This window comes from Lagenorhynchus albirostris, unplaced genomic scaffold (genome assembly GCF_949774975.1).
Source record: "Lagenorhynchus albirostris unplaced genomic scaffold, mLagAlb1.1 scaffold_330, whole genome shotgun sequence".
Taxonomy (NCBI): domain Eukaryota; kingdom Metazoa; phylum Chordata; class Mammalia; order Artiodactyla; family Delphinidae; genus Lagenorhynchus; species Lagenorhynchus albirostris.
In genome coordinates this window covers 70,629-82,482 of record NW_026783637.1, presented here as the reverse complement: position 1 = coordinate 82,482, position 11,854 = coordinate 70,629, and the positions used below count along the sequence as shown (strand labels likewise).

Here is an 11,854-nt window from a genome sequence, read left to right as displayed (position 1 = left end):
TTCCGACTCACCTTTCTTTTCTGTGCATTGGGAATAAGGGCTTTTGTGCCATCCAGGGCTGGTGTAGGAGACTGGGTGAGAAGTGCAGAGACTTGGGTACTGGAACAAAATGTGAGTCCCTAACAAACTGAGTGCCTAAGACAAGACACACTCCCTCACTGGGTTCATCTGCATAACACGGAACAGCATTAGACCAGATGCTCTAAGGGTGTCGAGCAGATACAAGGTCCCCTCCATTCTCATGTCAAGGGTTGGTGACATGGCAAGGGTTGGTGGCTTCTCAATGCCTCATTTCCCATCCTCTGATTTCCCTGGCTAACTTCACTTCCTCATAGATTTTAGGCTTGATAGACTCTAAAGAAGTTGGAATCACACCTCCAGTTATCTGGAAGTCTCAAACTCCCTGCACTGAAAGACGTGTGAATTTTCTAGCTGTGGTTTTTATTTTCCAACTTCACAAACCTAAACTGTGGTAAAATAAAATTAAGTGAACTACTAAGAAAAATTTAAAAGGATACAAAACCCAATTTTTGATTCAATAAATTTGAATAAATATATGAAGAACAGAGTAATACAGGAAAAATTTAAAAAGTAAAAACATGTTTGTTCACTTGAAACTAACACAATACTGTAAATCAGCTATACTTCAATTATTAAAAAAACCCACGTGTTCATCAGAGGAGTATGTTGAACGCTGAAAACACTTTCAAACACCCCACTGTGTGGACCACCCACACCTGGAGTAGCTCTTCCCCCCCATCCCCACAGGGAACATGTGTCTTGGCTGGCCCAGTGCCAGTGCCAGGACACCTGCTACCCCTGAGAGCTCCCTGCGGTGAGTTGGCTCTGAATCTTTGGAAGTTCCTTAAGGTCAGGCTGAACTCTACCTTCAAAATCCAGCCCTTGGTTACTTGAAACCAGCAAACTGACTAGGAATTTGCAGGTAATACCCAGCCATTTCCCAACAAGAGGCAGGTACCTGGAAACTGGTTCCAGATGAAGGACTTCACGTCTGCCTGTGCAGGGTAGCGTCAAATTCTGCATTTACAAAGTTGTGGTGGTATTTATTAGGAAGGAGTGAGGCGCTCAGTGACTTGTAAATAATGGCAATAGCTAGTCCTCCTGACAACTTTTGGATGGATTTGCTGTTTGATGTAAAGTCAAAGAGAACGAGGAGTCACGTGGCCCAAGTGTCAGGCCCACACTCACCCACAGGTGTCCTGTGTGCAGAGGGGATTTCAGGAGCCAGCCTGTGCTGGGTGCATGGGTGCTGGTGTCAGGCAGTCTTGGTTCACAGACCACAGTGGCACTTACCAGCCGCATATCCTAAATGAGTCGCTCAACCTCTCTAAGTCTCCATTTCCTATAAAAAGGAGATTATATCCCTATGTGGTATTGAGAGTGGCCTAGCTCCTCACTAGGGCTTAATAAACAGTGTCTATTATGATGCTTCTGTTCACAGTGACTTTACTGGGACAGAATCTTGTTTAATTCCAACAAGCTCTTGGGGAAAGGCTCATGGTTTTGCAAGCATTACTCCAGGCTGGAGGTTAAAGTTTGATTGCAAATTTACTGATCCACTGGCAGGGGGAGTGTGGATGCCCTGCAATAGCCCCCCTAGGATAAGATGCTGCCACACCATTTGGAGAAACACAAAATCAATGCCCACCCTTCATATCACTTGATCTACAATGAACCAGTAACAGAGTGAACCTGCAGGGGCTGGAATGATTGTGACAGCTACCCAGTTTAAGCAACCTGCCTAAGGGCACACAGATCATATCCAGAGGTCTGAACCTATAGCAAGGCTGTCTCACCTCCTTGCCAAAGGTCGCTGATTATGAGGTCACTGAATGCTGAGTCCTGCCTATCATTATTCACAGCTGGAAGGGTCCTCTGAGACAGTCTAGCTGTGCTTCTGGCGGCAGAGCTGGGAGACTGAAGTCCAGAGAGGTCACAGAGCTGTGCAGCGGGATCTGACTGCCTGCTCAGTGCTCTCCCCACTGCTGAACACTGAAAGGGAAATAACCACTTTTCATGCTTTGTTATTTAATGCCAGGTCTGCCCATCACTTACAATGATCCCTCCCATGGGGTGGGATCTCATGCTTTGGGAACCTCCATCCCAGAGCAGGGTGGACTGGCTAGGATCAGGAAAACCCCTGGCAAGTTCAGGCCAGGAGCATAGGGACAAATGTGCCCATCCATCCATTCAGTAGTGGAGAACAGAAGGAAGGATGGGAGGCAGAGGCCTGAGTTGGCCGTGGTGCTCTTTCGGAGAAACGTTAGAGAAACGCTGCCTAAGGACCATCGTGGGGACCAGGACAGGAAATGGTGGGGGAAGAGGGAGTCGGAGGATTGGTGGTGAAGGTCACATCCACCACCAGTCTCTGCACACAACTCCCAGGATCCTGCCACGCCTGGGACGTGAGCGCGAGACTAGGGTTGCACACGGGCTCCGGAAAGGGTGAACCTGAAGACAACAGCGCGGGGGCCGGGGGTGGGGAAGACAGCGAGACGCAGAGGCTGGGTTGCTGGAAAATCCGGGAACAAGGTGGCTGCCGCCCTCGGGAAAATCGGGAGGGGCGGACAGGGAGGCTAGGACACCGCGTACTTCCTGGCAAACAGTCCCTACACGCGAGCAGGCACCAAACTCGGCTCTCCCGTGCGCAGAGCGGACCCATGCGCACTGGGAGAATCCTGCGCTCGGCCCCGAGTGTTGCTCACAGCCCGGCCCCGGGCGCTGCGGGCGGGCGGCGCAGACGCGGGGAGGGTGCAAGGAGTGGGTGGGACCTCTGCGCCCGGGCCGCCTCCTCTGGGAACAAACACTGCAAGCAGGCTCCTAGGCTCGACACGCCTTCCACCAGCTCAGGTGCCTCTTGCCCGCTTGCTTTCGATCCCCGGCCTCACGTCGCCTCCAAATGGACCCCAACTGTTCCTGCGCCACTGGTAACGAACCCCTGGCTCTGGGCCCTGGATGCCCGCTTCTCAGGCACAGGACAGAGTGGCCCTGGGGTTACATGAGGAAGAATTTTGAATTTGAGCACAAGTGGACGCCCACGGTTCACCCAGTGCTTTCCTCCTAGCCAGGGCAGCGACAGGATATTTTCAATCTATTTTTTTTTTCTTTTTCTTCGCCGTACCACGCGGCTTGTCGCAGTTTAGTTCCCTGACCAGGGATTCAACCCAGACACTAGGAAGTGAGAGCGCTGACTCCAAACCACTAGACCGACAAAGATTTCCAGCCTCTATTTTTGAGAAAAAGAGGCTCAAGACTGTCTTTCTTTAGGTCACTAAGCAGGTCAGGGGATTGCTAGACCGGGACCCAGCGTTTGGAGGAGGCCTCGGACCTGCCACGATTTGATGGGAGGAGGGGACGCTGCCTCTTTGGGGTTCAGGCCATGGGCCCCGGCCCCCGGCCCCAGTCGGCCTGGGCTGCGTCTGGAGCCCGGGACCTTCCCTGTGGAGTCCCATCAGGAGGGGACCTACTCTCCTTGGACCAGAAGAGAGGAGCTGGGGCTTCTCTATCCGCCCGAGTGGACACGAGCTCCCGGGGCTGGGTCCTGACAGAGGAGGAGGGCTCAGGGAGGCATTGCTGACCGTCTGCTGTAGCTCCTGCATCCCCGTCCCTGCTCACCGCTGGCCTCCTTTCCCTTCCCGGCAGGCGGCTCCTGCGGCTGCGCTGGCTCCTGCACCTGCAAAGCCTGCAGATGCGCCTCCTGCAAGAAGAGTGAGTGTGCGGGGCCTTCTCTGGGAATGCGGGGTCTGGGCTGAGTGCGAGGAGGGGGCCCAGAGCTCAGCAGGCAGGCAGGAGCAGGACAGTGACCAGACTTCCCGGCACCCCCCTCACCAGGAAGGGATTCACAGTCAGAGCTGGAATCGCCTTCGGCGTGACCGAGACCCAGGCGCGCACTAGAGAACAGGGAGACTGAGGCCCAGACGGGTCACCGACAAACAACCTCAGACCTGTCACTAGAACTAGTCCTCCCGCCTCCTGAGACCCGCTTCCGAATCCTCTCAGGGACTGAAGCACTTTAGGGACAGGAACCAGTGGCCGTGCGTGGCTTCTCGGACCCGGTGCAGCCCCTTCCTGTCGAAGCAGCCCAGAGCTTCCCTATCCCGAGCGGGAGCTGCTCTGTGCGGGCTTTGCCTCCACTTTGATCCTGAGGACTTGGCTCACATCACTGGTGGTGCTGGGGGCTGGCTTTCTCCTGTCCCCAGAGGCCCTGCTCACTGTCTCTCCAAGGCGCTGTGCCCTGTCCTGGGCACAGATGGGCCGGGCAACCTGAACCTAGTGTCTGAGAGCAATTACCTCAGGACAGAGGACACCATCGTAAACTCAGGGTCTGGGCCCGAGGGCGGCTGGGGCCAGGCCTGCTGCTGGGAAGGGTGGTTCCGGACAACGCGTGGTCCGACCGCACGCTGCCCTTGCCTCCCCAGGCTGCTGCTCCTGCTGCCCCGTGGGCTGCGCCAAGTGTGCCCAGGGCTGCGTCTGCAAAGGGGCCTCGGACAAGTGCAGCTGCTGTGCCTGATGTCGCGGAGAGCCTGCCCCGGGTGTCAACAGAGCAACCAGGACAAACCTGCATTTTACCGTTTTTCATACAACCGGACCTGACGCTACATTCCTTTTTCTATGAAATCTGTGACTTGTAATAAAAGCTGTTGACTTTATTCTGGCTCTGTCTTCCTTGGTCTGTCTTGGACAAAGAGACTCCGTGCCCATCAGGGCTGGCGTGGGGAACTGGACTGGACGTGCAGAGACCTCGGCTCTGGACCAAAGAGTACCCCCCCACACACCCCACACCCCCAAAACACGCACACTGAGCGTCTTAGCCGCCTAGGTTAATTTGAGCTTCCGTTTCTCAGCTCCAAAGGATACCCTCGCCCGATGACATAGGGCATTGGACACACAGAGGACACACTCCCTCTATTCCCCTTAGGAGTACGGATTGCAGAGAAAGTTGCCCATTTCTCATTTTCCTTCTCTGGGGGCCCCTGCCAAACTCAGCGCTCGGTGATGAGAGCCTAGAAAAGTACCCAGAGGGGATGGAATCCCACACCCCTCTCGTGTGACTTCTGCACGGGGCTTGCGTCTAAAACACCCTGGAAAGACCTCTTTGTATTTTCTGCCACAGTTTTCACCCTGGTCAGGAAAACGGATCGCGAAGAAAACACGTCAAAGGACACGATATGTGACACCCAGTTTTCCCTTCAACACGTAAAACCACCTTCACACGTGGAGGAGCAATTCTGGAAACTGGACGCTCTCATATGCTGCACGTACGTTGAAAGTGTGCCCGAGTCCTGGGAACACTTCACAGATGCCCCACTGTGTGGACCACACACGCCTGGAGCAGCTCTGCCCCCTGCCTCCCCACAGGGAACATCAGTCTTGGCTTGCCCAGGGCTACGGACAGGACACTCGCCACCCGTGACAGCTCCCTGCGGGGGCTTGGCTCTGAATCTTCGCAAGTACCTCCCTAGGTCAGGCTGACATCTTCCCTTCCCTCAAAAACCAGCCCGTGGCTCCCTGACACCCCGAAAGAAAGTGATTTGGATTTGGTGGGAATTTCCCGGCTGTTTCCCCGAGACGTGGTTTCAGAAGAAGGACTTCACGTGTTCCTCTGCAGAGTGATGGTGGTGCTGCAGTGCGTGGCGGGGCGGGGGGGGCGGGGGCCTGGTGGGGTTTATTAGCAACAAGTGTGTGCTGAGGGAACGGGTAGTCTATTTCAGGTGTTGGGCCCCCTGGCGGTCTGGGGAGGGAACTCCTATTTGATGGGCACTCCGAGAGAAAGAGGAGACACGTGGCTCAGAAGTCAGGACCAAGATGGGCCACAGGTGCCCCGAGTGCACAGGGCATTGTGCACAGGGCATTTCGGGAGCCGGCCCGTGCTGCGTGCGTGGGCGTCGGCGTCAGGCACTCAGGTTCACAGCCACCGTGCCACTTCCTGACCTGGCAAGTCACTGATACTCTCTGAGATTTCATTTCCTCCTTTCGATACAAAAGATTAATTTCAATGAGGGGGAATGAGCGAGATAGTGGCCTGGCTCCCAGCTCGGGCTTCCCGCAAGGTGTCCCGTACGATCGCTCTCTCCACACTGACATCTGTGCACAGAGAATCCTTGAGCTCCCGACAAGCTCCTGGAGAAAGGCTCCCTGGTTTGCAAGCAAGCTCATGGTGAGGGCAGAGATGGATAGGAACCTTGCTTATCCAGTGCCAGAGGGCGTGGGGATGTCCTCCAACAAGCCCCGTGGAACGAGTCACCGCCACAGCGTTTGGACAGACTCGGTGCACCTGCATGGTCTGGCGTGATGGTGCCAGTTCCAGAGAGGTTAAGCAACCTACCCAAGGGCACACAGCCTATACTCAGAGGACTAAACCTACACTGCAGCTGTCTCTCACCTCCCGGCCACACGGTGCCGGTTATGACCTCACTGGAGGCTGAATCCGGCCTCTCCTTTTTCAGGGCTGCAGGGTCTTCGGAGACAGTCCAGCTGTGCTCCTGGCTGCAGAGGTGGGAGGCCGAAGCCCAGAGAGGTCACAGAGCTGTGCGGAGGGTTCTGGCTGCCGGCTCAGGGCTCTCCCACTGCTGCCTCTGTGCCAGGTGTTCAGTGTTCTCACCCTTCGTGGGATGACATGGTGTCCGGTTGGGCGCGGGGCTGCAGTCAGCCTGCAGGAGGGCCAGTCCCATCTGTGCCACGTACGGCCGTGGGACATAACCTCTCTGTGGCTCCGTCTGCTCTGCTCTAAAGGGAAAATAATAGTGTCTGGCTCTCGGGATTAAAGAACTGAATACATGCAAAGAAGGTCAGAATATACTGGGCACTCAGGGAGCAATCGATCACATCACCCATTCATTTATTTATCTATTGATTTATTTGTTATCATCAGCCTAGGAGACACTGTTCTCCTTCCAGACACGCAAGCAAGGACGGTGTGTTTAGCTCTGTGCTCTGGGCCGTCCCCATCGACCCTGTGAGCGTGGGACCAGTACCCCCGAGAGGGTTATCCTGCCTTCACGCAAAGAGCCGTCGACACTACAGATAGAAAGCCGTGAGGAGCACAGTCGGTGTCCTCCTCACAGACACAGAAGGGTCCTGCCACTTCTGCTGTCACCTGCATCAGGATTTCCTTACCATTTTCTTTTCAGTGATTTTCTGAAATACGTTATACCAAAAGAAACCTCTTGAACGCTACTGAAGGAGAGAGTCAGAAGGTAGCCACAAAATCATAAATACATTCCTACTGTGTCACCTTGGTCGCCCCCAGGATTGAGCTGGACATGGTAGAGACGGGCCGAGGACACAGCTCTGGGCCAAAGGGGAGCTTGCTCACTGACTCCCTCTTTCAGCTGCGAAGCGACAAAAACACAGAAGCAGGGCACCACTCCCCAGCCCTGTGTGCCTGCCTCAGTAGCCTCCCTGTACTGTAGGGACTTTGGACTTTGGGAAGCGGGCTCCTGACTGCTGTCTCCCTTCCCGGTTGGTGTGACAACTCAAAGAGCAAAAGTGACTAACAAGGCTTGGCATGGACTCCATGGTGAGTAACTGTCAGGACTACTCAAAGGGAACTCTATCCACTTGTCTCGCTTTGTTATTTACCGCCAGGTCTGCCTATCACCTACAATGATGCCGCCCCTGGGGAAGCATCCCATGATGAGGGAACCTCCACCCTGGCGTGGGGGTGGACCGGCTACAGTGAGGAGCGCCCCTGGAAAGTTTAGGCAAAGAAGCCCCCGGACAAATGAGCCAGGATCCCCCCAGGAAAGGAACACACAAGTGACGCCTCGCGGCTGAAGGCAATGTTCACCGCGCTGCGGTTACAGGAGGCGGTACCGGAAAAATGCTTCCAAAGGACCGTGGTGGGGACCGGGGCTGGCAACGCCCGGGGACACATGGGGTCGGCCAAACGGTGGTGAGGGTCACATCCGCCTGCGCTCTCTGACACCGCTCCCCGGCTCCAGCCAAGCCAGGGACACGAGCGGGAGGCGGGGGCTGTTCTCAGGCTGCAGGAAACGGCCACCCGGAGGCCGGCGGCGCGGGGCCTGGGGCCTGGGGCCTGGGGCCTGGGGCCTGGGGCCTGGGGCGGGGAAGACCGGAGGACGCGGGAGCCGGATTCCTGCACAAGCCGCCAACACGGTGGCTGCTCCCGTCGGGCACATTGGGAAGGGGCGGCCAGGGGCCTGGGACACCGCTTACCGCACGGCACCCGGTTCCTCCGCTCCAGCCGGCACCGACGTGGAATCGTGCGCTCGGCCCCGCCTGTTGCTCACAGCCCGGCCCAGGGCGCTGCGGGCGGCGCGGGCGCGGAGCCGCGGGGCGGGTGCAAGGCGGGGGCGGGGCCTCTGCGCCCGGGCCGCCTCCTCGGCCTATAACTGAGCCCCCGGGCTCCTCGCTCCCACACGGCCCCCACCGGACCCGTGAAGCGGCTTCGCCCCTTGCTTTGGACCTCGGGCCTCACTCCTCCTCCAGATGGACCCCAAGTGCTCCTGCCCCACTGGTAAGGGAGCCCTGCCTTTGAGCCTTAGGATGCCCCCTTCCCGGGCACAGGACGAGAAGGGAGGGCTTTGAGTTTTGAGCTCAGGAGGACTCCTGTCACGGGTCCAGGGCTTTCTTGGTAGCCAGGCTCCTGAGGGCACGTCAGTCTCCCTTTGCCTCTCCGTTGACACTGAGGGCACGGAGGCTCCAGGCTGTCCTTCTTGAGGTCACCCGGCAGGTCAGGGGATTGCTAGACCGGGACCCAGCGTTTGGAGGAGGCCTCGGACCTGCCACGATTTGATGGGAGGAGGGGACGCTGCCTCTTTGGGGTTCAGGCCATGGGCCCCGGCCCCCGGCCCCAGTCGGCCTGGGCTGCGTCTGGAGCCCGGGACCTTCCCTGTGGAGTCCCATCAGGAGGGGACCTACTCTCCTTGGACCAGAAGAGAGGAGCTGGGGCTTCTCTATCCGCCCGAGTGGACACGAGCTCCCGGGGCTGGGTCCTGACAGAGGAGGAGGGCTCAGGGAGGCATTGCTGACCGTCTGCTGTAGCTCCTGCATCCCCGTCCCTGCTCACCGCTGGCCTCCTTTCCCTTCCCGGCAGGCGGCTCCTGCGGCTGCGCTGGCTCCTGCACCTGCAAAGCCTGCAGATGCGCCTCCTGCAAGAAGAGTGAGTGTGCGGGGCCTTCTCTGGGAATGCGGGGTCTGGGCTGAGTGCGAGGAGGGGGCCCAGGGCTCAGCAGGCAGGCAGGAGCAGGACAGTGACCAGACTTCCCGGCACCCCCCTCACCAGGAAGGGATTCACAGTCAGAGCTGGAATCGCCTTCGGCGTGACCGAGACCCAGGCGCGCACTAGAGAACAGGGAGACTGAGGCCCAGACGGGTCACCGACAAACAACCTCAGACCTGTCACTAGAACTAGTCCTCCCGCCTCCTGAGACCCGCTTCCGAATCCTCTCAGGGACTGAAGCACTTTAGGGACAGGAACCAGTGGCCGTGCGTGGCTTCTCGGACCCGGTGCAGCCCCTTCCTGTCGAAGCAGCCCAGAGCTTCCCTATCCCGAGCGGGAGCTGCTCTGTGCGGGCTTTGCCTCCACTTTGATCCTGAGGACTTGGCTCACATCACTGGTGGTGCTGGGGGCTGGCTTTCTCCTGTCCCCAGAGGCCCTGCTCACTGTCTCTCCAAGGCGCTGTGCCCTGTCCTGGGCACAGATGGGCCGGGCAACCTGAACCTAGTGTCTGAGAGCAATTACCTCAGGACAGAGGACACCATCGTAAACTCAGGGTCTGGGCCCGAGGGCGGCTGGGGCCAGGCCTGCTGCTGGGAAGGGTGGTTCCGGACAACGCGTGGTCCGACCGCACGCTGCCCTTGCCTCCCCAGGCTGCTGCTCCTGCTGCCCCGTGGGCTGCGCCAAGTGTGCCCAGGGCTGCGTCTGCAAAGGGGCCTCGGACAAGTGCAGCTGCTGTGCCTGATGTCGCGGAGAGCCTGCCCCGGGTGTCAACAGAGCAACCAGGACAAACCTGCATTTTACCGTTTTTCATACAACCGGACCTGACGCTACATTCCTTTTTCTATGAAATCTGTGACTTGTAATAAAAGCTGTTGACTTTATTCTGGCTCTGTCTTCCTTGGTCTGTCTTGGACAAAGAGACTCCGTGCCCATCAGGGCTGGCGTGGGGAACTGGACTGGACGTGCAGAGACCTCGGCTCTGGACCAAAGAGTACCCCCCCACACACCCCACACCCCCAAAACACGCACACTGAGCGTCTTAGCCGCCTAGGTTAATTTGAGCTTCCGTTTCTCAGCTCCAAAGGATACCCTCGCCCGATGACATAGGGCATTGGACACACAGAGGACACACTCCCTCTATTCCCCTTAGGAGTACGGATTGCAGAGAAAGTTGCCCATTTCTCATTTTCCTTCTCTGGGGGCCCCTGCCAAACTCAGCGCTCGGTGATGAGAGCCTAGAAAAGTACCCAGAGGGGATGGAATCCCACACCCCTCTCGTGTGACTTCTGCACGGGGCTTGCGTCTAAAACACCCTGGAAAGACCTCTTTGTATTTTCTGCCACAGTTTTCACCCTGGTCAGGAAAACGGATCGCGAAGAAAACACGTCAAAGGACACGATATGTGACACCCAGTTTTCCCTTCAACACGTAAAACCACCTTCACACGTGGAGGAGCAATTCTGGAAACTGGACGCTCTCATATGCTGCACGTACGTTGAAAGTGTGCCCGAGTCCTGGGAACACTTCACAGATGCCCCACTGTGTGGGCCACACACGCCTGGAGCAGCTCTGCCCCCTGCCTCCCCACAGGGAACATCAGTCTTGGCTTGCCCAGGGCTACGGACAGGACACTCGCCACCCGTGACAGCTCCCTGCGGGGGCTTGGCTCTGAATCTTCGCAAGTACCTCCCTAGGTCAGGCTGACATCTTCCCTTCCCTCAAAAACCAGCCCGTGGCTCCCTGACACCCCGAAAGAAAGTGATTTGGATTTGGTGGGAATTTCCCGGCTGTTTCCCCGAGACGTGGTTTCAGAAGAAGGACTTCACGTGTTCCTCTGCAGAGTGATGGTGGTGCTGCAGTGCGTGGCGGGGCGGGGGGGGCGGGGGCCTGGTGGGGTTTATTAGCAACAAGTGTGTGCTGAGGGAACGGGTAGTCTATTTCAGGTGTTGGGCCCCCGCGGCGGTCTGGGGAGGGAACTCCTATTTGATGGGCACTCCGAGAGAAAGAGGAGACACGTGGCTCAGAAGTCAGGACCAAGATGGGCCACAGGTGCCCCGAGTGCACAGGGCATTGTGCACAGGGCATTTCGGGAGCCGGCCCGTGCTGCGTGCGTGGGCGTCGGCGTCAGGCACTCAGGTTCACAGCCACCGTGCCACTTCCTGACCTGGCAAGTCACTGATACTCTCTGAGATTTCATTTCCTCCTTTCGATACAAAAGATTAATTTCAATGAGGGGGAATGAGCGAGATAGTGGCCTGGCTCCCAGCTCGGGCTTCCCGCAAGGTGTCCCGTACGATCGCTCTCTCCACACTGACATCTGTGCACAGAGAATCCTTGAGCTCCCGACAAGCTCCTGGAGAAAGGCTCCCTGGTTTGCAAGCAAGCTCATGGTGAGGGCAGAGATGGATAGGAACCTTGCTTATCCAGTGCCAGAGGGCGTGGGGATGTCCTCCAACAAGCCCCGTGGAACGAGTCACCGCCACAGCGTTTGGACAGACTCGGTGCACCTGCATGGTCTGGCGTGATGGTGCCAGTTCCAGAGAGGTTAAGCAACCTACCCAAGGGCACACAGCCTATACTCAGAGGACTAAACCTACACTGCAGCTGTCTCTCACCTCCCGGCCACACGGTGCCGGTTATGACCTCACT

General features: G+C 57.4%; 1 protein-coding gene across 1 annotated transcript; it reads left to right on the top strand.

The window, feature by feature from the left end:
* Positions 1-2,736: 2,736 nt before the first annotated feature.
* On the top strand, positions 2,737-4,670 carry LOC132514381 (metallothionein-1E-like). Its single transcript, XM_060138989.1, has 3 exons — positions 2,737-2,948; positions 3,664-3,729; positions 4,440-4,670. The coding sequence occupies exons 1-3, from the start codon at positions 2,921-2,923 to the stop codon at positions 4,529-4,531; spliced, it is 186 nt and encodes a 61-aa protein (XP_059994972.1). The 5' UTR covers positions 2,737-2,920; the 3' UTR covers positions 4,532-4,670.
* Positions 4,671-11,854: the final 7,184 nt, after the last annotated feature.

What these genes read in the sequence shown, in the direction of transcription:
- LOC132514381 (XM_060138989.1), top strand. Translation starts at nt 2,921, where the DNA reads ATGGACCCCAACTGTTCCTGCGCCACTG. An exon ending in CAACTGTTCCTGCGCCACTG is followed by an intron (nt 2,949 to 3,663) that starts GTAACGAACCCC and finishes CCTTCCCGGCAG; the next exon opens with GCGGCTCCTGCGGCTGCGCT. An exon ending in ATGCGCCTCCTGCAAGAAGA is followed by an intron (nt 3,730 to 4,439) that starts GTGAGTGTGCGG and finishes TTGCCTCCCCAG; the next exon opens with GCTGCTGCTCCTGCTGCCCC.